Here is a 27,945-nt window from a genome sequence, read left to right on the forward strand (position 1 = left end):
CTTCTGCAATACAGGTCATCTGTGATTTCTTAAATCTTTTGAAAAAAGAAATGTTTCTAAGTTAAATAACTAGAACTGCTTTGATGGAGCTAAGCTAATTGCTTATTCTCTACCGTGATGATCTGCTTTTAACAACACAGTATTATCCAGGTTCAGTTTTAAAGAGACGGATGTCCAATTACAGGTTGCGCTTCATCTTTGTTTTATAGTATTTAGTAGTGAAACATCTTTTTTTCTGTAATTTGTGAAGCCAGTATGATTGAATTAGAAATGGCAAAAATCAGACACTTGAAAGATTTCAGGTTTTATTTTAATTGGTCACCAAGAACACATTGATTTAGGCATTTTAAAGACCTGAAGAGGAAATAAATAAACAGTTCTTTTTTTCCCTGAGTATGAAAATGGAAGCATGGATGTGAAATATTAATAGAAATAGATTTTTACTTTACAATCCATTACATCGTTAGTAAAGAGTGCCTTAGTCTTCTGAGCAAAATCAGCCTGAAACTTTTACAGATTTTTGTCAAACAACCCCAAGGAGTAGTAAAAACAACCAGTAATGGATTAATATTCAAACAAGTACCATCCCTGCTAATAAAGTCTTCAACTATTTATAACACTTTGCTGCAGTCCTTAGTGTAGTTGTGCTAAAACATCTGGCAGCTCCAGCACAGTGGGTAAAGTATAGTCTGGTTTCACTGAACCACTGGACACTGGGCCAACTGGGTTGACCCAAACTGTGGCTCGTACTCCAGCATTTAAGCCCCCCTGAATATCCGTATCCAGGTTATCACCTACCATAACACACTCCTGGGCGTCCACCTCCAGCAGGTCAAAGCACAACTTGAAAATTGAGATGTATGGTTTCTGTTCTTTATGTTCACCACCCACTACAATCGCGTCAAAGTATTCTTCACAATGAGTTACGTTCACCTTTTCTCTCTGGGTCTGAGCTTCTCCGTTGGTCAGAAGCATTAACTTGTAGGTGCATCTCAGCTGTTTCAGAAGGTCACACACTGCAGGAGTGAGACACAGGAGCCCCAGCCGAGTGTCCTTCCATAGGAAGTAGCATTCTGCTGGCAGAGAGGCAGTGGGACAGCTACCCAGCGTCTCCTCTAGGCTCTCCTTCCAATGACGCACGCGGATGTCGTCTATGCATTCACCAGCTGAACGGTGAAGCTTCTCATGGAATAGTTTGTGCTTGAATTTGTCACAGATGCTGGTGGTGGTGGTGTCATCAAGGTCCAGTGTGGTCTTCAAAAACTGACTGGTCTGTAATGGTTAGAGAGGACAGAATGCCTTGTTAAACCAATTACAAGAAGTTGGCCATGTAATACATGTAGGGCTGCACAATGAATCAAATTTTAATCCTGATCACTATTTTGGTTGCTACGATTAAATCAACTTGATCATCGGCAATATTTAGATTAAAAATACGGGCTCTGTAATAGTGTTTATTCATCAAAGTTATTGCTCTTGTGCTGTTTTTTGGGCTCTGTTCGAGGTATCTTCAAAGGGGACAGCATTTCTTAGAAACCATTTAAGATAGGATAACCAAATTTGGTGGGTGGCTTTAGGGTATCAATACCTTGATAGAGTTCGAAAATCAGAAGTGCACATCTATGTTCTCCGGAGTTATTGCCCTTGTTCTGTTTTTCTTACTCTGTTTGAGGTATCTTCAAAGGGGATAGCTTTTCTTAGAAACCATTTAAGATCATTTTATATTCATTATATCATTTTTATATTTTACATTCTGGTGTGGTGTTTATGTATACATCTACAGTAAGTTCTTACATTTAGGACATTTAGGAATAGGTTGTGAGTTATGACAACTAATCTGGCGGGGGATGTTGATGACTATAATATTGGTCATTTAGCCTTTATTTGAAATTCTTTGGTTGATTTAAAAAAAAAAAAAAAGTAGTGCATTGAAAACACACATTTCTAACATGAGTAATTGTGATTATAATCATGATTGCAATATTGATCAAAATAATCATTATGATTTTGGCCATAATCGTGCAGCACTACATACATGTTGATCTCATTTCAGGATATTAGGCAACTGTTACAGTAGAAGTTTGTATTCTTAGTGTTTGTTTGATACTACACCAGAAACATGTAGGAACAAGTGTGTGTCCATAATTGTTGGTCACTGTCTTTACACTACTGTATATTGGACTGGTATTAACTCCACGCCTGTGTGTACACATCCATTTCCTTTCCGTATGAGTTAGAAGTGTTACTGTATTATCATTTGTAAACTAGATAAGCAGGTAAAATAAGTTTGGATATGAGTAAATACCAGAACATTTCCATATTCAGCAACATGATAAACACCAACTTGTATTCTTTTCTTTTTTTTGCTTTTAATGTGATGACATTTTAAAACCCTTTACTTATTATGTAACCATAGTTGTGTTCATGATTAAAAATACAGTTTAAACGTGCTAGTGTACACACTGGAATACAGGTGCTCAAATGTAACACCTCTGTGGTAAAAGGCACAATAGGGTCCAAACCGGATCCTGGGAGAACTTTAAAGAAGTCACCATTTATAATTATTCTTTGTTACACAAAGAACACGAATGACCAGATATAAGGTTTTAAAACCGTATAGATAAAAAATGTAGATATATATAAATAAATACTCGCTCTTTTGGATAATTCTGCTCCAACGTTTTAATTTAAATTACAGCCCACAGTCTTTCCAGATGTGTTACCTTCTGTAAAGCCTCTGCACCGGCTTTACTGGTTTCTATGAGCGTGTTGTCCAGGTCAAACAGGAGAGCTTTTACTGGTCTGTCGTCCATTGTAACACGCTGTGACTCAACGATGAGGACGTTTGCGGAAAAACTGCCAAGTGAAGTGCATGATGGGACGTGTAGTTTTGCTAGACGACAAGCGTTTACAGTATTAAACCTCACGATGGCGCCAATACATCGACCTTTACCGGGAGTTTTGGCGCTTTCTACTGTGAAACGCATTCACATTTATATTTATCTGGTAGTAGGACTCTAACTTGCATTATTTTTATACAAATGTTTTTATTGAAATTTAAAAAAAAATGGCTTTAGAATCAGAAATACTTAATTGATTCCAGAGGGAAATTACTTTGTTACAAGGCTCGAAAAATATTTAAATGAAAAGAAGCAGCATTAAACAAAGAAAAAAAGAGAACTTACAAAAAAAAAAAAAGAGAGACTAGATTAAACATACAGCATTACAGTAGAAAAAAAATTGCTTGATTTAGTAGTACAATCCCTGAGTTGCTAGTCCTGTTTAGCACAACTGTCAAACTTGAGGCCTGAATCCAGCCCACAGGATGATTTTGCAGGAGGAAAATCCACAAGGTATTAGTGATTAAATGAAACACCTAATTACTGAGTCCCACATATATCTATTACTTAATGCTTTGCAATTTTGTTGCTTGGTGACATGGGTTTTTTGAATGAAAATGTCCTTAATATGAAATAGATCCAAATGTGACCCCTGGATGAGAATCACCATACCACAATGGTTACTGTAGCCATTCCCTGCTCACTCAATTTTTATAGAGGGTTTTCACGATGCGTCATCAACCCGGAAGTCGCCATTTTGGCAATAAACAGCTGCAAAACAAATCGCACGCACACAAGCAAATCACGAAGTTTGAGAGGAAATTGTGAATTATTGTGATGGATAAACCACAGAAAAGCTCTTCAAAATGCGTTATAGATGCAAAGGCATACAGGAAAGGGCACAATATTTGGAAAAGTTACGCTATATTGGTGGTGCAGATCCATACGAGTCGGCTCCCTCGTCAATGACGACCCGGAGAGTCTTCCGTCTATTATGTATCCTGATATCGTCAATTACCTGATTTTCGCAAAGCCCATACACAGCGGAAGACCTTAAATCTTATAAAAGTTTGGAAACCTATAACCAGATGGTGTGTGGATCAAGTCATCAAAAGACAGATGTGTCGTCAAGGCCAAAGTAAGTAATGCAGTAACGGTAAAAGTTCAGACCTTTTACCAGGAATACAATAAGAAACGCAGCACATTTTAGCGCTACATTTTAAGAACTGTGTTGCTACTGTAACAGAATAATAAATGCGATTATATTAAGTCTGTAATGCCACATGCAGTAGCTTGATATGAATTATATTATCATAATCACACTAGAAAATTAGTTAAGAGCCGCTGCTATCAACAATTCACTTACCTGACAAGAAACCAAATAAATTTGGATGTCCGTAGATCCTGGTTTAGCTTTGCTAACCATAAGCGCCTCCTTTCCTCTGATAACTTTTGACATTGTTCTCCCTGATCTGTTATAACTTTTGGCAGTCTATAAAACCCCAAATGTCTTTTACGGTCTGACCGATTGGTACAGCCAAAAACACGGCAGTAATTCACCATTTCCTCTCGAAATTTGGGATTTGCTTGTATGCGTGCGGTTTGTTTTGCTGCTGCAATATCGCCAAAATGGCGACTTCCGGGTTTTAAAAACCCACTATTGAAAAGCCTTTGTCAGTTTCAACGTTGTTAAATCCATTTTGAAGTTTAAATATTACTGCGGTTTAATAGGAAACCAGACGAGCGCTGATTTAGATTGAAATGTGTTTTCCTTGCAGTGAATTTGATAGTGAATGAAACAAAAAAGAGCATGCACCCATATGGAATTTAAAACAGAGCAGTTTTTGGTAATGTCCTGTTACTGATCTTACATCTCCGTGACTTGGCATGCATGCAATCATTTCAAACACAGACTGTGACATATACATTCTTTGTGAATAAAAACATACCTCACTTCTTATGCAACCTGTCCCTGCCTCAGCCTCTTATCTGGCACGAGGCCAGAGGTTCACACGCAACAGTGTTCAGACCTGTTGCACACTTGCACCAAACTCCAATGAGCGATCACACCTGGGCGTTCTCACGTTACCTGCGAGTGCTTTGATTGCGGCTTGTGTCTTTGAGAGAAGGTTGGCATAATTATTTCAATTGCTTTGAGTCAAAAAAGAAAGAAAAAAGGCAAAGATAAACTATAAATCAAGAAGTGGTGTGAGAAGACCAAGCTGTAATTATCCATAAGAACTAACAACACCTGTTGCTCGCATGCGAAGATGTGCTTGTTTAAATGCACGCAACAAAGGAACTTCTGCTTTGCTATGCTCAACTCAAAAAGGGAAGTGTCACTCAAACAGTGGATCAGGAAGAAAAAAAACTTACAAGCTTTAGGATGGATATTCCCCTCTGATGTGGAAGGAGGAAAAAGAGGAAAATGACTTCCCGGCCTGTCTGAGAGGAAGAAAACATCACATCTGATAGACAGACACAACCATGTCTTATCTCGATGACACCTTTCTCTTTTTATCTCTGTGGGAGGCCATGGTTATGCAAAGCCATGTTACATAAAGCAGAGTATAAATCCCAAGTGTAGATTCTTCCAATTTCATTTGTGAGTGTAAAATGATTATAATTGTGTGCTTTTGTTTTTTTCTATGACACTCTTATGATCTTTTTTCTACTTATTCATGGAGCTGCTTCTTCCACATTACAGTTGTAATTATTTAATACAATTTATTTGATTGTTCATTTGTTTGTTTTTGGCCTTTGGTTGTACTTTGTGACGTGTGGAGTAGGGATTGGTTATATTGGTATAGTGGTATATATGAACTCCCTCAATGGCTTTATTTTCAATGAAATTAAAATTAACTAAAATTATAAGATGAAAACAATTTTGTACGCATCATTGGATTAAACATGCAGGCCAACATCTTTTTTTTGTAAAACACATTCAAAGCGCTGTAACCGTAGCGCACAAGACCAGTCTTGGTCTCGAGACCAGTCCTGAGACCACATTTTGGCGATCTTGGTTTTGTCGCGGACTCCAAGGTAATCTTACTCGGTCTCAGACTGACCGGACTCTAGATTTTCTATCGAGACCATAGACTGTAAAAAGAATGGACAGGTGGAGTGAAGCTTTTATTGTTAGAGCTCCCCCTGCTGACTAGCTGCAGTATAGATCAAAAACCCCACCTCCTCAATGACGACAAATGGGATGTGGGTCAAACTGTAAAGTTAAAATACTCATCACATAATTTTTTTCCAAACCTAAACTCTGCTGTGATTGTTAGTTATTATCACCCTACATTGTGTTCAAGTGCTAATTTTTCTGTGAAGTTTGTTTTAAATAAGTTATGTGAGGTTGAAAAAACAGTTTCTTATGTCTTACAGTAAATGACGTTGATTGACAGCCGCGGATCTTGCGTAGCTCTCTTTGTGAATAGTAGTTACGTCGTGAAGGAAAGCCGAGACGCCGTTTAACTCGATATTTGAGTTGAAATATATTGTGGTTTTGTACTAAACTCTATAATCTGAACAAGACATTGGTAGAATTTCCAGCAAGAAAGATACTTATGTTCTTGGTGTTGCTGGGCTTGTGTAAGTCATCAGGACAGTACGCTAAATGGGCGGGGCTAGTTACCAGGGCCCCTCCCACCAGACCCTACTGCTCAGACTCTGGCTCCAAATGACATCAAATTAGCAAGATGGAAGCGCCTCTAAGTGCTGTATTTTGGCTTCATGAACATTGAGTGGGAACAGCTACAGTGCACGCCCACTAATCAATACCAGCACTGATCTGCTGTTCTTAAACTTCATCAATATGATTAGAAGAAGCACTTAAGGTGGTGTAAGAAGGTGTGTTCTCGGAGGATAGAGGCGGGGTATCTTTGTACTTAGGATTGTGCCCCCCTCATTCAGCTGAATCCATCCATCCATCCATTTTCATACCCGCTTATTCCCGTTTAACAGGGTCGCGGGGGTCTGCCGGTGCCAATATCCGGCTCTCATAGGGCGCTTGGCGGGGGTACACCCTGGACAGGGCGCCAGTCCATCACAGTCAGCTGAATCAAACTTTGTCATTATTCAGAGCTGTGGTTCAGTAAGATAAACGTTCCCTAGAGGAGATTTGGAACTATAAAAAGTTAAAGCTCATTCAGCCATCTAACAAAGAAAAGCACAGGTGTGTACATTGATTGTGTGCACTGTACACCTGAGTTTGGTACACTCGGTGTGAAACGTTGTGCTCTGTATGCTGTGGAGCTGTTAGGGAGGGCAGATGTGTGTTAAAGTGAGTGCAGTGTGGGTTGTTGGTGTGGGGGAGTCTGTGTGTGTCTTCCTGACTTGGCCTGGCCTGGCGTGGCTCAGCCAGGCAGAATAGGGACTGGTACCGGCCTGGAGCACGGTGCTACCTGTAATATTGACTATCAAGCAATAATCACTCCTTTACTTTGCATTTTTATCCTTCCTCACAATCACGTCTGTAGCCAGGCTGCACTATGAGCTCTTACGCCTGCTGCAGCCTTTGTGTGTAAAGCTGAAACTTAACAAAATCCTTTAAGGAATGTTAATTTAAATCTAGGAGCATCAGCTGCGTGGGGAAGTTTTGGCTGGTCATTGCAGGCTGATCCACACACGCTTACTGCATCACACACTATTACGAGCCTTCTGTGTGGTGAAAATGCAGATGTTTAAAAACCTGTTTATGCAGGTGAACAGTAGCATTGTGTTGGCAGTCTGCACCGGACCCTGATTTTGATGTAAAACACCTTCTTCCATGGAGTAAAGTCTGTTTTCTGATTCTTTATTGTATTGCACCGTGCAGTTCTCCTACACTTTAGGTTGGCAGGATAGGATTTTGTTCGATCACCACCCATCGCTTTAGAGCAGGGGTGAAACTGTAAAAAGATCCACTTTGACCTCTGTAAAATAAAAGAATGAAACTAATGAAATACTGTTAAAATACTACCATGATGGTATAAGAAAAAGTTATAGATAAAATCCTATATCGAAGTGGCCCATTACACCATCAAATTATGCTTCTGGCACAAACAAGCACACACGTACACAGATGTACGATTTTATCACAAGGAAGGGAATGCATGAAGTAGAGACTGAAAGGAGAAACACTGGTGTGCCTAATGCCACTTGTCATGGCAACATAGGGGAACTGGCAACCTGCACGTACGCACAAACAAAAACATGTTCTCGGGCAGGATGGAGCCTCTTCAGCCAGTTATGCAATGCTTTCCATGATCAAGGAGTGATATGCTTCTCTGCAGAGTTTATGTAAATTGTGTGTGTGGGCGCCAGGGCAGAATTTTCCTCGAAAATCATGGAAGATTATCTCATTAGCAGATATGTACAACTGAAAAGAGAAAATTAGCAGGTCGTTTTCATGTTTTGTGGGTGATTATCGTCAACCTCAACAACAATAGAATAATATTCTTATATATTGTTACCATTTTCTGCTTCTCTACAGAACAAGCAGGGTAAAAACAGGACCTCCCATAGTGGCCTGGCAGGCGGCCAGTAGCCCTCCCTTCTGTCCTGATACACCTGAGTTCTCTTGACCGGCCGCTGAACCAGCAAAGCAGCAGAGAGAGAGAGAAAGTGTGGTCACTGGAGTATAGCACGTCTAGCCATAGAAAAAAACCTATTCCTCTCCTGATGAGTCCTCTCTACAAAGATAAAGAAAAACCATCAAACCAGCGCTGGAGGAGCATTGGGATCTAACAATGTTTTAGCATTGAGCTTTTCCACCTGCAGTTAGTGTGTGTCAGTGAGGTCAAGTTTTTATGTACGTGAGAATGAGAGAACATGTGTAGTGACAATCTACTAAAAAGGTGAATCTTAAGTCATTTCAACTCATGGTAATATGTTGAATTAGAAATTTAAACAAAACGAGGTTCTAATATCACACACACAAAAATCTATTTAACTTGTATTGCTATTTTCACAATTTACATTCTATATGTATTCTGCACAAGTTTTATATATACAGTTTATACATGCACATCGAACAGATATACATATGTACACACATATACCCACATATACACATACACATGACATGTACATAATATATTAATATTAACACAAATGTCATCAATTAAATTTAGAGTGGCAATATATAAATGGACTAAAACCTTTTATTATGTTTATTAAGTATTAATATATTTCATACCATTATATATTATTCTTTCTCATACTTCCTAATGGTATACTGTATGTCTTTAAAAGCTTTTAAAGCTGGTTTATGTTGGTGCTTTGTTTTATTTCATCCTTTAGGCAGTGCCATAATTTAACCCCTGATATTGTTATACTCATCATTTTCACCGTTGTTCTAGCATATTGTATCTTGGATTCAGAAATAACAGAAAGGGGGTACTTGAGGCAAAAAAGTTTGAGAACCACTGCTAGTCATCACTTCTACTTTTGATTTGTTTTCATTCATTCTCAGTCTTATTTCAACACTATGATAATGAACAATGTCCACACTGTTTTGAATATGTATGCTGACAACATAAAACAAAATATTTGATGGCAGGTTAAAAGTCTTACTGTGGGGCTGATCAAAAGCAGGTTACATTCCTGACTGAACATCCTGGAGGTCTCTCCATAGTCTGCTTTCATGAAGCAGGTTTCTAGTTTCTGATAAAAGCTGGTGAAAGATGGTCTTGGGGAGAATGACAGCCTGGCCCTTTTTCTATTTCACCTGGGGAGTAGAACGGGGCCTCTGACCTCGTCCAAGGAGGCTCAAGAGAACCTTTGTTGGTGGTAGCACCAGTGGTGAACAAAGAGGCTTTCTTCACTGGTTAAAAGCCTCATTTTACACTGGTTATAGGAAGTTTCCTGTGTCTCTGCGTAGTGCATCCACTATGTGTCCTATGGTCAGTTGTTTTATAGCTGAGATAAAACTCACGCAGAGCTCATATGGCTCACAGCAAATAATGGCAAAACTGATCAACTTTTACAGGTTATTTCCTTAGAATGAAGTGTGAAGCGTCCCAAAGTAAAGTAGGACAGTGCCATCACAGGTAACCTTTTCAATTAATTTGTTTAATATAGATTATTCACCAAAATTTGATTTACTGATTAACTGTGCCCGAGCAAATGATTTTGTTCTAAATAGTGATTATTTCAGCCAACAATCTCAGATAAACTCACCAACACTAAACACACATGATTTATAGCAGTGACAGTTGATTATTAGTTTATTGTATCAACTCCCTCCCAAAATAACCCATATTTGAATATTTTCATTGTGTACCCACAGTTGTAAATAACATGCAGAATTGTCGCACAACTGGTTGTTGCATCACAGAAAGATAAATCATGGAACAAACATAAATACCAATTCACACAATGTTAGTCACCCTCTGTTCCTTACAGGCCCCAGCTGTAACACACATACTAAACAAATCCCTTTTAATCAGCCCAAGTGATATTCTACTCACTAACTTTTTTCATTTTTTGTTCAATTTAATGGATTTCTCATGGCGTTGTTGGTAAATTATGCAACCAAATCCATTCCTGTCCACTTCATCTCCTCATCTGTAAATGTTTGATCCAATGAAATGTCCTGAAAATACCACAGCCTTATTCCAGTTTGAGGACGTACCCTAAATCTGTTCAAGTTGATAGTTAGTTAGCTAATATTATTCATTTCAGGCTGCAGGTTGGAGGTTGTAGAGATTGCAGAAATAAGGATTGAATAAAAGCTCTGTGAAGATTATATTATCAAGGAAGCATTCATTTACAACCAAAAGATCAAAAAAGAAAAATGTAGGAAATCGTATTTAATCTCAACAGACTGTTTAAAAAAAATTTACTCAATGTTTGAAAGAAGAAATAAATATATTAATTAGTCACTGATGTCAGTTGTGTTTAACCTATCAAAGAAGACTTGGTTCCTTGATGGCAAAAGCATCCGTAATGTTTTTCTCTATAATGTCTGTCTATAGGTTGTTAACTTTACATAACCTGAGCATGCCTTAAGTAGGAGCTAAAATGATTTGGGGGCCTGAAATTCATGAGTCAGTAATGGTGTATACGTTCCTAATAGTGTGTTGGGTTTAGTGTTTATTATGTATTGTGAGATGAAAATGACGATTCACATCCAGACTATAGCTACGCTCCTGGGAGGTTCATGAATATAAAGCACCAGTTTGAAGATGATTGTTTGGTCTTATTTCCTAATCCTGCCACTGGATTATCTTTCTCGGGACATTGCTGTGTGTAATACAATAAACATGTATATCGTAACAGTATGAGGTGCAAAGCCACAACATCTACCAGTAATAGCTGCTTGTCTAAGTCTTTGACTTTATTAACAACATGCCTCTCTTAATCTCCTTGTGTTTGTTTTGATTGAACGATTGAAGGTTTCAGTTTGCATGTCTTATATAACTGCTTCAAACTCTGTTATTACACTTTTAATACGGTCACACAATATATAAATACAGTGTAGAAGTAGTACGCTGTCCTTCATTCAAATGCAGGAAACATAGTTTAATTTAAAAAAAAAGTAGAGTCAGACAATATTGCACCAGAATGTTTTCTGTGGTACAAATCAAATCCAGTGCTAAGTAACATGTGGTTTTATAATATCAGAGCCACATAGCTCATTATTATTAACAATCACTTTATGTTTCTACTGGTGCTGGAAGCTGTCCAAGAATGGCAACATCATTGTTATAGTTCCTAAAGTGCATGGTCAATTTTTTATATACGCTAAACGCATTAGGCTAACTTTGAGTGGTTTAAATTTAAGGCCGTTAAACGTATCCATAGACTGCCCCTCTATGGATACGCAGCGCCCCTCATTGACCATTTTAGGTGACGTGATAGGTGCACCACGTGACTTAAAATTCCGTCAGTTGTTTTAGCAACTCTAACCCTTTTATTTTAGCCCTATCCCTATCCTAACCCTATCCTTAACTCTAACCATAACCCTAAACCTTCACCTAACTCTAACCCAGGAAATACCCTAAAATGTTTATTATATGTATTATTAAAAGTGTAATTTGCCGTGTTAAATGTGTTAGAATGAAAAAAAAAATATATATGACAAAAGTGGGGTTTGAACCCACAGCAGCAGAAAGATGAATTCTTGAATATGGTGCCTTAGACCACTCAGCCATCTTTGTAGAAAAGGTCCATAGTCCCAGGGGCTATTGATACATTTAGACACTTTCTAAATGTAAAGGCTAGAGATTGCTAAGAGAAAACAAAACTATAGTGTGCGTGTGCGTGTGCGTGTGCTAACCTCTTGCTTCACTTTTGCACAGATTAGATAGAAGTTTAGGTAACAGAAGAACAATAAATGATATATAAATGAATTTGTCATCACTACATCTGTTTGAATCTATGTAGCAGCTCATGCTACCACAGTAAAAAGCAGAGGTGAAAGTAATGGATTACAAACACTCACATTACTGTAACTGAGTTGCTACTTGTACTTTTTTGAGTATATTTCTAAATCAGTAATTTTACTTGTACTTAAGTATGTTTTAAAGGAAGTGAAGTAATTTGTTACATGTCTACACTCAACCACTACTGAGTAAATTAATATTTTTTGTTTTATAATGATCGACGGACATTGTGAAACTACAAAAACTCAATTGACAGACGACAATCAAATGCATCACATCATAGCCAACCAATCAGATTAAATGCAAATTCACCGCACCAAAACAGCATGAATGCTGAGTATACATTATAAGGTTATATCATAATCAGTGAGTTGTTTTAGGAGTCCGTTAATGTCTAAAAGGTACCTCAAACCACAGTCCTGTACTGGTTTCAGGTCAGTTTATGAACATAATTCATATGTTTTTAGTCGTGCCATTTCTGATCAACACCCAGCCACTTTCTATGGTTCAGGTTGTGGTTTCTACCTATTATGTTGTTACATTTGGTCTGGCACTGTTTCAGAGTTTTTACATTTAGCTATTATTATACTTTTATATTAAAATTAAATTAATTGGTGTTATTTTACTTAAACTTAATTTTGACAAACCTATAATTTTATACAGATGTCTTTGTGGAAAATAAATTAAGTTCCAATTGTGCAAGATTTAATCTCTTCCTTTTTATGTTTACTGTATGCAAGGGAACTGTGGCAAGATGTATTACCAAAAATAAACATGGTGGGTGAAAATAACTAGTAACTTTTAATTTGAGGACTCTCAATTATTAATTAAATAATGAATTGAGCTACTTTTCACTTTTACTTGAGTAATATATGTATGACTTACTTTCACTGGAGTACAAGTTCAATCAAGTAACAGAACTTCGATCTACTTGAGTAGAAAATATCAGTAAAAACACATCTAAGGTGCAATATTTTTAGGGGAAACCAATGAAAGTACGTGTGAATGTGATGAGTTTCAACTGATTTTTGTTGCTTATTTATTCTATTGTATTTGTATAATTGAGGTGGCACTGAATGACATTTTTAAATCTTGTTGTACCTGTTTCAAAGACAATGGAGATATATTCTATTCTGTTTGACATGCTAAATTTCTCACACTTACATGAACGCACGCACCCTGATGTAATGAGATCAGCTCATCTGGGACTTTTAAAATAACTTCCACATTCATGTAAAGCTTGCACTTTATCTGGGAGTCTCTGGGCAGGAGACTTAGGTGTTTTCTGTGTGGGGTTTTCATGTTCTCCCCTTTGAGTGCTGGAGATAGGCACTAACTGACCACCATGACCCTGAATATAGGAACAAGCAGGTCAGACGATGTATGAATAAAAAACTACTGCAAAAAAAAACCAAAACATATATTTATATATTGTTGGAGCCATTTGAAATAAGTTTTGCAGATGTTCTGCAGCTGCAGGGGAAAGAACTAGAGATAGATACAGCTCATTGCGTGTCTGTGCTGTTGCAACCTTGTTCTTCCAGTTTGGTGTGTCACACTAAGCCCTTCTCGATCTCACATATACACACGCGATACCTGGAAACGGAGAGGAATGTAAACTACAAAAACATAACATGGCTGAGACAAGATAAATATCCACTGCACACAACAAGAAGGAAGGTTTTATGAATGGAGACAGATTGTCTCATGCACCATTCATAAATTAGGCCTGAATAGACATTATGCACACTACGAGCCTGCAACAAATGCTGCAATTTGTAGTGTAATTTGTGGTGTAAAGAGACTTTATTTTGTTTTTAAGAGGACCTTTCATCTCCAAAATACAAAAACAGCCTTAAATATCAGTCAAGGGTCACAAGTGTAATTTTCATTCAGGAAGACTCCAATGCTTGAGCTGATGAAAAGGTTTGTAGATGAGTGTTAAATGGGTTATATTCTAGTGTTCTTTCAGTTATAAACTGTATCTTAAAGCTATCAGACTTTGAGTTAATCCAGATTGACAGATAAATCCGTCCCCTCACTGTCACGGGATTAAAACCCTGACAACACTTCCTCTCCCTCGCTTCAATACATCAGACAAACAGTTAAAACTGAATTTTTGGCACCTTGGAAACTACGGCATCTGATATTGCTTTGTCTGTAGACCCGTATTGGCAGAATGGAAAACCTGATACACAAGAACACTTTTCCATAACTACAACCGCCACCAATAAAATTAGCTGAAATTAAAAAATAAATAAATAAATAAAATAAATAAATATGATGTCATGCTGGACGGCACAACCACTACACCACTTAAAATTAGAATAACATGCGTTCAAATGCTTGTTGATTTAATTGTTTACATCTTCATGTTGTCTATATGTAGTTTAATGCAAAAACAGCAGCAAAGTTATGTTTTGGAAAACAGATTTCAAACTCAATCAGAATTGTTTACCTTACATATAAGATGTAACAATGATTTATTATTGATAAAATAGCACTGTTCACTGTATCACTGAAGCTAAAACCTCTCCACCAAGGGGGAGTTTCATCATGCTGCAAGGCTGTTTTGTTGCTTTGAATTAATGATATCACATTAATGATCAACTCTGAAACTTTGGTAGTTGTTTTATTAAGATGAATAAGAACACATTTATGTTGAATGTGTGGATTTTGGCTTTTTTTTTTTTTTTTATGGACCTGCTGTTTAAAGAGGGAACGTGAACCTGATATGAGGGAAAAGAAATTGACAAACATTGAACTGACAAAACAACACGTATCTCTGACTTTAATAAATGGTAACCGATAAAGAGAAATGTGTTCAGAGTTAGGTTTTTTCCCTTCATTTTAAAAATCTTGTACTATTTTAGTATTTTTGTTTTTATTGAATAAATTTGGACATTATAATAACCATATCTGAAAATATAAAACATGTATTCATTACATTACTAAATTGCATTGAAACTTTTTTTTTTTTTTTAATGAAGGAAGATCTTAACTACATACTTGACAGTCTGGGAGTAATTAAAACTAGCTTAAAATGGATGGATGGAGGAAAAAAATAATTCGTAGACTTAATTCTAAGTTTGGTCTGGGTTATTAGAGCATGTCGGCTGTTGGACAGTGTGTGTGCGTGTGTGTGCGTGTGTGTGCGCGTCCTTTGTGTATGGTCAGTGGTCAAACTGGTGATCCTGAACGTTTCTCAGTCTTATGGGTCAGTTATATGCGATGCAAGACAAATTTATTTGTATAGTGCAATAAACTGCAACTGCACCTACATACATTTGACCTCAAATAGCCAGGCATGTACCCATTAACCTTTAAAATGAAAACTAAGATAAAAACAAAACAAAATAAAACAAGACAAGACAAGACAAAACAGGAAGAGTTTTTGAAAATCAAAACGTTTCTTTGTTCCACTTCCAGTCAAAGCCAGCACATAGTTACCTTCTAAAAGATGCAGCTTAGATTAAAGCAGCATTTCAAAATAACATTGATTTAAAGAACGTGTTAGTGTAACACTGTTTCTGCACACAAACTTATTTTAGTGCTGCTATTTTAGAGCTTATAGTCAACAAAATATTTGCTAGACACGAGACGACATTAGACAATAAACGGTTTAGTATATGGTCTCTTTAATACAACCTGAAGCTGAGTTTGATACAGTAGAGTTTAACCAAAACACTCAATTGTGTGAGTTCAAATAACAAAGCAGTTAAAGTTGCTAGCATAGCATCTGATTTATCAACCAATTGTTTTTATCAACAACACTTATTTAGCTGAAATGAATACATGAATGATGACAAAAACTGAATTATAATTGATTTACATTTTTTTCAACTAAAAAACAAATGTCAAACACAACTGTGTACATACATCTACTGATGCCTCTGGACACATCATCAGTTATGTGCCTGGTCTCATCGGGCGTTTCGGGTCTTTCAACATAATACGCCCTCCTCCAGGTTACCCAGCCGTGGCTGATCAGGCCCCAGCTCGTGTCCAGATGGCTAACTAGCTACCATGACTCCATGGCTCTCCTCTCTTGAGCCACAGCCATCTTGAGGCCCTCTCTGCCGCGTCGGTGGTACTGCGAATGGCTCTCCTCCTTCTCTCTCCCTCAATGCCCAAACAGCTGAGTGCTCTGGTTAGGGAACGGGCTGCAAAACCCCTACATCCAACCTCCACTGGGAAACACCTTGCTCTCCAACCAGCCCGCTGGCAGTCACTGACCAGTCCCGCATATTTGGAGAGCTTCCTCTCAAAGGCTTCTTCCAGGCGATCTTCCCATGGGATGGTCAGCTCCAGCAGCACTATTTGCTTACTGGCCTCAGACACAAGGACAATGTCTGGTCGCAGGGTGGTGACTGCGATGTGGCCGGGAAACTTCAGCTGATGCTCAAGATCCACCAACAGCTGCCAATCTTTTGCAGAGGTTAGGATTCCTGCAGAGGTACTTCTGGCCGGGGTTGGCTGCTCCCCAGCTCTGACAAAGGCGATGGTTTCCTTGGAGGGTCGGGCACGCTTCGCGTACACAAGTCCTTCGCTGATAACTTCAGCGATGGTCTAAAGAACCTGGTCATTCCTCCAGCGATAATGCCCATCTCCAAGTGCCCTGGTGCAGCAGCTGAGAATGTGTTCCAGAGTTCCTCGCTTGGAACACAGTGGGCATGCTGATGTCTCTGCTACGCCCCATGTGTGCAGGTTTGATGGACTTGGGAGTACGTCATACACTGCCTGGATGAGGAATTTGATGCGGTGGGGCTCGGCTTTCCACAGCTCAGCTCAAGTCACTTTCCTCTCGACCGCGTTCTCCCATCTTGTCCAAGCTCCCTGTTGCTTCATTCCCACTGCCTTGATGGTTCTTGATTCTTCCACAGCAGCTCTCACCTCCTCCTGGACAAGGCGGCGCCCTTCCTTCCCGCTGGTGTTTGTTCGGGGAGTTGGAAAGGAGCCTAGCCCAGCTCTGCCTCGTGTGACCACTCCCACCCGGCTCCTCTGGCGCAGCCTTGCCTCTGCCTCTTGAACTGCGTTCTCTGCCCTCCATTTCCTTCCAGTTCTCACTTTGATCCCTGCTTTAGCCACCTTTGGATCACGTGAGTCCCTGTACTGAACCACTTCTCTGGCTCTTGTAACCTTAAACTCCTCCTCCAAGGATTTGAAGGGCAGCTGCAGTTTATTAGTGTTCCCATAAAGAGCAAGGCTGCTCAGGCACTTCGGTAATCCAAGCCATCTCCTGAGGTGGCTGCTTACCCTTCTCTCTAAGCTCTCCACTGCTGAGATGGGGACTGCATAGACAAGGAGGGGTCACAGGATCCTGGGTAGAATGGCGTGTTGGTATACCCAGGCTTTGAACTTTCCCGGGAGTCCTGACTTGCCCACGGATTTCAGCCAGCCATCCAATGCAGTGCAGGTCAACTGGATAGAAGTTGTGTCTCTCAAGGAGCTGTCAAAAACCTTGCCCAAACTCTTGACTGGCTTCTCTGTGATGGTCGGGATGGCTGTGCCAGTGATATTAAAACGAAACTTGTCCTCGACCTTTCCTTTTCTCAGCACCATGGACCTTGACTTGGCTGGTTTGAATCGCATCCGGGCCCAGTCCATTACCTTTTCGAGTCCCTTCAGAATCCACCGACAGCCTGAGACTGATTCCGTCATGACTGTGAGGTCATCCATCAATGCCCTGATGGGGGGTTGCCGCTGTCTGGATTTCGATAGGGGTCCTCTGCACTCTGGCTCAACAGACTTGATGAGCATGTTCATGGCTAGGAAAAATAGTGTCACAGAGATAGTGCACCCTGTGATAATACCAATCTCTACCTTGTGCCAATGTGATGTTATTGCTCCCGAAGAGACCCTCATCCTGAAATTGGTGTAATAATCAGCAATGAGGTCTCTGCACTTGCTCGGGACATGATATTTTGTCAAAGTGAGCTGAACCAGCTTGTGTGGAATGGAGCCAAATGCATTAGCCAGGTCCAGCCACAGCACTGACAGGTTGCCTTTGTTCTCTCTTGCCTCCCTGATCAGCTGTGTCACCACACCAGTGTGTTCCATACAGTCTGGCATTCCTGAGAGACCGCCCTTCTGGACAGATGTATCGATGTAGGTGTTCTGTTCCAGGTAGGTACTCAGCCGTCTGGAAACAGTGCTGAAGAAGATTTTAGCCTCAACACTCAGCAGGGAGATGATGCGGAACTGGTCAAGTTGGGTGGAGTTTTCCTCCTTTGGGATCCACACTCCTTCAGCTCCTCTCCATTGATCTGGGATCCTCCCTCTTCTCCAGAAAATTCGGAGGACTTTCCACAGACGCAGCAGGAGTTTGGGACAGTTCTTATACACTTTGTATGAAGTGCCACTTGGTCCCGGAGCCGAGCCTGCCCTTGCATTGCGAACAACATCCCTGACTTCCTTTAGCTGCAGCTCAGATGTGTCATACTGCACCTCAGGTTCAGGGGGGGTCTATTAGGATGTTACATTCTCCAAGCTCCTGTTCCCTTGCAGGGTCGCTGTATATCTGCTTCAGGTGTTTGTCTATTTCTTCCTGCGAGGATGCAAGTTTACCACTGCGCTTCTGCCCCAACAGATCCTTGGTGAACTTAAAGGGGTTGGAGATAAAGGCTGCGTGCTTGCGGGCTCTCTCGCGGCGCCGCCTCCGATGCCACTCAGCCCGATTCAATTATAATGAAATAGTTGTTTTTGTAGGATTTTGTCGGTAAGAAAGTGGCTCAGTAAGTAATTGAGTTAAATAGAATATCTTTAAAAACACAATAAAAACCAGAGGTGAAAGTAATGGATTACAAGTACTTTCGTTACTTATACGAGTACTAAATCCATATCTTTACTTGTACTTAAGTACATTTTAAAAGAAGTAAAATCATTCTTTACATTTCTACAGCCAGCCGTTACTGAGTAAATTATTATTTTTTGTTTTAAAATGATCAACGGACTTTGGGAAACTACAAAAAATGAAATGACCAGACAACAATTAAATGCATCACATTACAGTCAACCAATCAGATTAAACGTAATATACCCTGCCAAAACAGCATTGAATGCTGGTTATTTTCTCAGTTTTAGAGTTAATAAATGCAGCTATGCTTAGAGCCTGATCATTTTTTATTTTTATTTTTTTCTAATTGAATTCATTGGTGTTATTTTATTTGAAAATGAATTGTACATATTATACATATGCTTTTGTGGAAAATAAATGAACTTCCAATTGTGCAAGATTTAATCTCTTCCTTTTTAAGTTTATACATAAGATATTTACTGTATGCAAGAGAACAACGGCAAGATTTATTACCAAAAATAAATTTGGACGTGAAAGTAACTCATAACTTTTACTTGAAATACTATTTAATATTGACTTACTTGTGCTTCTACTTGAGTACAATTTCAATCAAGTAACAGTACTTGTAGTTGAGTAGGATATATTGGCAGTCTTTACACCTCTGATGAAAACTCATCTCGTTTCCCCTACAACAATATTAAACCAATTTCCCTGGAGTAGAGCTAAGTAAAAAATGACTGTAATTTTAATTAAAGCCGCGAGCGGCGTCATAGGGTCCGATGAAGCAGCCGGGGGCGGTAACCCACGGTCACGTATACCACTGTTGGGGATTTGGGAATTGGCCTGGAGTTGTAAGCGTTTTCGTATAACGGCGTAGTTATGGCGAAGGATTTTCCTGTGTCATGATAGGCCCCTCCCACTTTTCACAGCCTGCTCTATTTGCCATAGCAATGTGCTTCCATCTAATAAGATTCATCCTACAGTGTTTTGAAGTCAACACGACATGTCGTCTTGCCGCTAGAGCTGCTGGCGTAGGACGGCCCAAGAAGCGGCACCCTCTGAGAGCGCAAGGCATTGTGGGTGTTTTTGGTTATCGTTTGTTGTTTGGGGCTGTACGGTCATCATGTGTATCAAATATGAAGCACTTTGAACTTTGCATTCTGGAGTTGTAAGCGTTTTCGTATAACGGCGTAGTTATGGCGAAGGATTTTCCTGTGTCATGATAGGCCCCTCCCACTTTTCACAGCCTGGTTGATTTGCCATAGCAATGTGCTTCCATCTAATAAGATTTAATAAGATTCATCCTACGGTGTTTTGAAGTCAACACGACATGTCGTCTTTCCGCTAGAGCTGCTGGCGTAGGACGGCCCAAGAAGCGGCGCCCTCTGAGAGCGCAAGGCATTGTGGGTGTTTTTGGTTATCGTTTGTTGTTTGGGGCTGTACGGTCATCATGTGTATCAAATATGAAGCACTTTGAACTTTGCATTCTGGAGTTGTAAGCGTTTTCGTATAACGGCGTAGTTATGGCGAAGGATTTTCCTGTGTGATTATAGGCCCCTCCCACTGGCCATGATGGGTAATTTGGTCATCAAGCGTTGTTCATGGATGGACAATCATCGTGTGTATCAAATATGAAGCAGTTTGAACTTTGCATTGGAGCGGTATAAGCATTTTCCTATTACAGCGTGTTGATGGCGAAGAATTTTCCAGTGACATTTTAGGCCCCTCCCACTGACCACAGTCTGTTGTTTCTTCAATAGGAATTTGCTCCCCTCTGTGTAGGTTCATCCTACAGTGTTTTGAAGTCAACACGACATATCGTCTGTCCGCTACAGCTGCTCGTGTAGGACGACCACAGAAGCGGCGCCCTCTGAGAACGCAAGGCATTGTGGGTAAATTGGTTATCGTTTGTTGTTTAGCTCCGGACAGTGATCGTGTGCATCAAATATGAAGCAGTTTGAACTTTGCACTCTAGTGTTATAAGCTTTTTCGTATAACGGCGTAGTTATGGCGAGGGATTTTCGTGTGTCATTATAGGCCCCTCCCACTGGCCGTGATGGGTAATTTGGTCATCGAGCGTTGTTTATTGATGGACAATCATCGTGTGTATCAAATATGAAGCAGTTTGAACTTTGCATTGAAGCGTTATAAGCATTTTCCTATTATAGCGTGCTGATGGCGAAGGATTCTCCCGTGTCATTATAGGCCCCTCCCACTGATCACAGCCTGTTTTTTCTTCCATAGCAATTTGCTCCCCTCTGTGTAGGTTCATCCTACAGTGTTTTGAAGTCAACACGACATATCGTCTGTCCGCTACAGCTGCTCGTGTTGGATGATCACAGAAGCGGCGCCCTCTGAGAACGCAAGGCATTATGGGTAAATTGGTTCTCAAGTTTTGTTTATGGCTGTACGGTCATCATGAACTTTTGAACTTTGCATTCTAGAGTTATAAGCTTTTTCCTAGAACGGCGTCCTGTAAATGCTAACCGTGTACATGACCTTAAATGACACCGGTCGAAAACACAAGGCATGATGGGAAATGCTTCAAAGCAGTCATGACCAAGCTTGGGCACATGTCCTTTGTGTGAAATTTGAAGCTGATCGAAGTTTGTGTGTCAGAGTTAGAGAGATTTGGAATTTTTTGCGTGCTAACGAAAATTAGCATTGCATTTTTGTGGCGGCGCCACGACCAAACTGTGACAGATACGAAAATTCTTTTGATAACTTTTCATCTTCAATGGGTCCTATGTGGTGTTGCCAAGTTTTAAGCGAATCGGATGAATCCCCTCAGACTAGTTCGCGCAGATGCGTTTCGAGGGCGAAACGCCATTTTTGACCTTTGACCCAAGATGGCTGACTTCCTGTTTGGTTTTGGGCAAGGTCACAATGTAACTTTTTGCTCATTCTGGGGCGAAGACTACATGTGGCGATTTTCGTTCAAATCGGTCAGACCTGGCGGTCGTGTGGTTCCATCGTTAGTTTTGGCGCACGCGTGCGTTTTCTGTCCGTTTTTTTTCACGCCACCAAATTATCAAATTTTTCGCCAGGCCTGAGGTGCGTGCAAATTTCGGTGAGTTTTCGGGCATTTTTAGGGGGTCGAATTAGCGATCAAAGGTAGGCGGGGTATAATAATAATAATAGGAAATAAAAGCGAAAACAATAGGTTCCTCTGTCCCATTCTGGGACATCGGACCCTAATTATAGTTTTTTAAGTGGGAGGTGGTGGCGTAACGGTTAATGAATTGGTTTTGTAAACCGGAGGGTCATCGTTTAGAATCCAACCTGGTCCATCACTGTGGGAAGTAGAGCAAGTCCCTTAGCCCTAACTGCTGGTGTTGTACGTCGCTTTGGATAAAAGCGTCTGCTGAATTAAACTGTAGTCTTGTAAATGACAGGTTCTCAATGGTGAAAGAAAGAGACTCTTTTATAGCATGACCTCTGACAGAGTTGGCTGCCTGCTCACTCTTCCATGCTCCTGAAAGCCTTTCCCACTTTTCAGATTGACTGTTCAAGTGTGCCTGAAGCCCCTGAGGCACCTTTATCAGCGACATGTTGAGGAGCTGTGACATTCTGACAATGTTGTGGCAACATGAGGAGAACGTCACGCCCGAGAGCTCTGTCTCCAACGTCCAGCATTCAGTTTGGAGTCTTTTTGTTTTTGTGTGTGCGGGCGTGTATGTGTGTGCATTTGTGCGTGCAACTGTGTGAGTGGTGTGTGTGTGTGTGTGTGTGTGTGTGTGTGTGTGTGTGTGTGTGCGTGTGAGATCAATCAATCGATCAATATTCATTTATTTTTAAAAAAGCTCTTTTCATAGAAAGCGATGCATCTCAAAGTGCTTTTACATAGTTAAAAATACACCCACCCCGTTCAAACCCCATCCACCACACACAGACACACAAGTTAAAATAAGGACAATGGCACATGGCTGGGTACACAGGATCTAGGTAAGGAAAAATCACAAGGAGCCGTCTGCACCAGGAGCAGCACACAGACTGGGGGTACAGGGTGCTGAGACAGAGCCCCCAGTCCAGCAAAACAGCAAAAGCCATTCACCAACACTGAGGGCCACGATACAGGACCACTGCAGTCACGGACCATCACAGTCCCTATCGCAGAGGGCTCCTTCTGAGGAAACATTGGGACAGCAATCCTAAAAGATAAACCTAAAAATTATATAAGTCACAAAAGAACATTCCTAAAACTATGAAAACAACATAAAAGAACAACCATAAAACTATGAAAACAACATAGTTGCCTGACTGTAGGGATTATTAAAAGGCCAGCGCCAGAGGGCCTCGGGACTGGCAAGGTTCATAGGGTAAAAGTAGCTCTGAAATGTAAAATTGATCCTGAAATACACGTCTTCGTCAGGACTAGGGTTGGGTACCAAAACGCTGTACCAATATGGCACCGGTTTCGACGTAAACGGTAGTAACCAGACCCGGCTGTTGATCATGACGTCATTGGCGCTACTCAGCAGACTCAGCACACCTGTTGCCTATAACTGATAGCGAGAGGATAAAAGACCACATGGAGTTTGCTTAAAGGGGACAAATCATGCTAAATCCACTTTTTTAGCCCTTAAATGCATCTTGTTGTATATTTAGAGTGTTTAGAAGTACAGAAAAAATCTAATTAGTCTCTTCAGGTGCTCCGTAGATATCTTTATATTCTGTTTTGCTCACATTTTTCAATTTGTTTCGATTTTTCTATTCTCTATTACGTTTTTTGAACTATTACATCACAGCATTTGCAGCGGAACTGCAAAATTAGTACATCAATTCCAGGTCCAACACTTCGAGCAATCCGCCATTTTTATGTCTCGCTTTTATTTTGTAGTCCAAGCTCAAGGATGCCGAAGTTACGAGAGGATAAGTCAAAATGTTTGGTTGTTGGATGTAGTAACCCACACGCTTCATTACACCGTCTCCCAGAATCAGAACCTTTTCAAAGTGCCTGGTTGAGTTTTATTTTTCATGGAAATGTACCCACATCTGTGGGTAAGGTCATTTTTGTGTGTGTGAAGCACTTCAAGGATGACTGCTTCAGCAACCTCCACCAGTATAAAGAAGGATTTGCCGAAAGACTTTGTCTGATTGAGGGTTCAATTCCTTCTATCTTTGGAGACGACGAACAGAGCACTTCGGTAAGCTGTAAATAACGCTAAAAAGTGTGATGATACGATGTCCCTGTCATTGTTTTGTTAGCATTAGCAGTTGCACCGTCTTCATATGTTAGCGCTGTGTGCTCGTTTTAGATCCTTGATGATATGGCCTACGTGATTTAATTTAAGTCTAAAGTTTTCATTAGTCATTTCATTTTGCCATTTTTGTCTTTGAAAAGACTGTATTAAAATGCATTTCGTGATGTTAGCTTGGCGCTAGCGTTAGCTCGGTGCTTGTGTTAGCTCACTTGTTAGGGTTCTGCAGTTTCATCATCTTCATTTTCATCTCGCTCCGCCGGGTCTGACTCTGGCTCAAACATGTAAAGCTGGATGGACAAGTCTTCTGTTGTTGACATTGTGTAAATAACATGTGTATAAACATTTTCTGCGCCGCTACATAGCCGTATCTCTTCTATCAAACTACAAAAATGGCCGAGCAGGGTGGAGTTGAACCGAGCGTCACCTGAAGAATGGGCGGGGTATGAAATGTCTCATTTGCATTTAAAGAGACCGCACCAAAACGAGTTGCTCTCAGAAGCACATCAGAAAAGGGGTAGAAAAAGGGGTGGAGCTATAATAATGAGGAATTCAGACACAAGCATTGCAATTCCGCTTTATATAGACCACAACTGTATGATTTATATGTAAAAAGGAAGGATTTAAAACCATGATATGTCTCCTTTAAAAGTCAAACAATGCACAGTGTTTGAAAACCTACGTCACGTGGAACTAAGCACATCAGCAACAGCAGCAGCCAGTGTCGGCATCCCCGGACAAATTGAAGTGAGTCCTGCTCCCAGCGCTGTCAGTGTGGCGGACATCATCACAGATGATGACAGCAGTCTTTCCTCTTTGGATAAATTCTAGTAATTTAATGCTAACTAATGGTAAGCTAGCAAACACCGTTGCCATTCAACGTGTGACAACAAAATATGAGCTATGTCTCATACTTCAACTCAGGGTCCGCTGACTTTTTGTTTAATGTTAAGCTCATAACAAGTCGTGTTTGTAAACAAAATGTTGAACTTAAGCTTTAACACCAGATTTAAAAGGCAATGCAACAGATTGGCTAGCTCAGGGGTTTATTGCAACCTACGGCTCAGGAGCCACATGTGGCTCTATGACTCTTTTGCAATGGCTCCCTATAGCTTTAAAAAAATATTGAAATAGAGTTGTTTTTTTTGTTTTTTTTACAAAGGCTATTAATGATTATTGACAAATAAAATCATAACAATACTCATCTCCAGTATTATATTGTTTTATTTGATATTTAAATGTTTTTGTTTATATTATTTCCATATGTTTTTTGTATATATATAATTAAGGTTAATATTGTTTTCAATTTGGCCCTGAAAAAAGTGTATGCGGTTTTATTCATCTATTTTTTTAAAGTACCGGTTTAAGCACCGTTAGCGTTTAAAAATGACCAAGTAGGCACTGGTATCAGATAAAACCCCACCAATACCCAACCCTAGTCAGGACACATGCTGCTGAATTTTGTAATTATTGTTCACTTGAAATAGTATTTTTGGGAAGACTAGAAAGCAGGGCATTACAGTAATCAATTCGACTAGTGATTAATGCATCCATTAGCATCCTTCAAATGATTAAAAAAAAAACTAATTTTGGTGTATTTTTAATGTGAGGGATAAAAGTGAGCTCAGAGTCTAAAATAATGCCCAAGTTTTTAATTTGTGTAGAGGGAATCAAAGATACTGTTTGAAATTTAGGTAAAAGTTTCTCTCTCTGGGCCTCAGGACCTAGAACTAAAACTTCAGTTTTGTCCTGATTGAGCTGAAGAATGTTCTCTGCCATCTAGGATTTGATTTCTAAAATAAAAGAGCAGCCATTGGGCTGGAGACACAGAGATATACAGCTGTGTATCGTCAGCTTAAGTGTGGAAGTTCACTCCGTGCCTTCTGATGACATCACCAAGCATATACAGATTAAATAAAACAGCGCCTAAAATTGATCCCAGTGGCACACCATATTTTATTTTATGGACCTTAGAGGAGAAAATATCTAAACTTACCATAAAAGTCCTGTCTGTGAGGTAGGATAAAAACCATTTGTGAACAGCACTAGAGAGGCTCAGCAGGTGCTTTCATCTATTTAAAAGAATGATGTGGTCTACGGTATCAAAAGCAGCACTGAGGCCCAATAGACCCAACACTGTTTGTTTTTTTTTGTGTCCAGGTTATACCTAATGTCATTTAAAATGTTGAATAGGTCGATCTCTGTGCTGTGGTTCACTCTAAAACCAGACTTAAAAATGGTAAGTTATACTCATGCATTCACTTTCTGAGGTCCTTTTTCATCTTTACACAAAACCTGCAGTCATCAACAGTCTAATGTTTGAGTTTTTCTAGTAAATTGGTCACTTTTGGATGAAGTAGAAGCAACAGCTCTCTTATAGAGCATGAATTTCATTGTTCAAAATGGCATTTGTGCAACACAGTTACTATTTACAATTATCTGTTTATTTCACGAGATACATACAGTAATTTGAATTGTCACTAGGTTCATGTTTGCATATTTTTTGTGAGTCACTTTGCAGTATGGATGTCATTGTCAATGCTACTTATCGTCACAGTTTCAGGTTCAAATTAAGGCAACGCAATTTTTCAACAGCACAACCACAATGGTTTCACTCTTGCCCTTCTTTTTCCAAACTAGTCTTTCTGGCTGATTTTACTAAAAAAACCTGAAAAAAAATGTCAGATTGTTCAAATATAAAATAAGTGTTGTCACTTAGCCTGTTGGTGTGTTGTGAAGAGTTTGTATCCTACACGAATCCAGGACAAAATCCCAAGGAACACAATTCTAATGGACAAAATCCCAACCCCTTAATAGAAAAGTAACTAACTAACCAAACCCCTAACCAAAACCCTAATCACTAAACCGAAGTGTTGTAAAATAATTGTTATAAAATATTGTTAGATTTTACTGCTATATCTACTGTATCAATCATGTCAGTGTGGAACAAATCAGCAGAGGTCCAGTTAATGATGCTCATCTCCTCACTGGGATTATTTCCTGTGTCTTAATGATTCTGCTTATCCTTCTTTGGGAAGAGAACAAGATCCACGTGAACTCACCAAGAGTCATTCTGCATACTGGATGAAAATGATCCCCAGAATCTAATAAAAAAAAAGGCAAAGTGAGAGTTTATCTTCTTAATAAATCCCTCAAAATGATCTTCATGCAGCCCAGAAAATAAATCCAACCGATCACTGGTGCTTCTAAGTCAGTTGTAACATCAAACCAGGAAAATCAATAAAACAATCGGTAATCCTCCTCCTCCTCCTCCTCATCATCTTCTCAGGGACTAATCTGTCCACCCTGTTGTTGTGGCTGAGCATTTCATACACCGTTTGTTTTCACATGACTGACAAAATAAGTCACAGTTTAATGCTTCAGAGGGCTGATGCCACTTGTTTGTTAGGGGTTTACCAGCATGAATACACAAACATAAGACAACAATCTGTAATATAATATAACAGCCTTTAACAGAAACTGTCCTGACTAAGGGCTTTATTCTCCCATGCGCGTAAGTCCAAAAAGCTACACAGTGGCGCTGTTTTTAGCTGTGTCCTATTCTCCCTCTATTGAGAGTGAGGAGTCACGTGGTGAGTTGGGTTGTTTTGGGGGGGGGTCTGAGCCCGTCAGCCATGAAGGTGGTAGACGCCCCCAGAATTTCCCGCATTCGCCAGAGCTTTACTTTTTGCGCATTTACGTAGAGGAATACGACAAGGAAAAAGAAGAAAAGCAATGCA

The 27,945-nt window shown here is 39.8% G+C and overlaps 1 protein-coding gene and 1 pseudogene across 1 annotated transcript; both read right to left on the reverse strand.

Moving 5' to 3' along the window:
* Positions 1-291: 291 nt before the first annotated feature.
* Positions 292-2,858, reverse strand: nanp (N-acetylneuraminic acid phosphatase). Its single transcript, XM_028469205.1, has 2 exons — positions 2,724-2,858; positions 292-1,272 (listed from the first exon to the last, which is right to left on the reverse strand). Exons 1-2 carry the CDS (start codon positions 2,811-2,813, stop codon positions 634-636), a joined length of 729 nt encoding a protein of 242 aa, XP_028325006.1. The 5' UTR covers positions 2,814-2,858; the 3' UTR covers positions 292-633.
* Positions 2,859-16,225: 13,367 nt separating this feature from the next.
* Positions 16,226-18,887, reverse strand: LOC114476969 (uncharacterized; annotated as a pseudogene).
* Between the last annotated feature and the right edge of the window lie 9,058 nt (positions 18,888-27,945).

This window comes from Gouania willdenowi, chromosome 15, assembly GCF_900634775.1.
Source record: "Gouania willdenowi chromosome 15, fGouWil2.1, whole genome shotgun sequence".
Classification (NCBI taxonomy): Eukaryota; Metazoa; Chordata; class Actinopteri; order Blenniiformes; family Gobiesocidae; genus Gouania; species Gouania willdenowi.

Excerpts from the sequence above, each read along its gene's own strand:
- nanp (XM_028469205.1), bottom strand. The coding sequence starts at position 2,813 with ATGGACGACAGACCAGTAAAAGCTCTCCTGTTTGACCTGGACAACACG. Across the intron at positions 1,273-2,723 it reads GTGCAGAGGCTTTACAGAAG|ACCAGTCAGTTTTTGAAGAC; the intron begins GTAACACATCTG and ends TAACCATTACAG.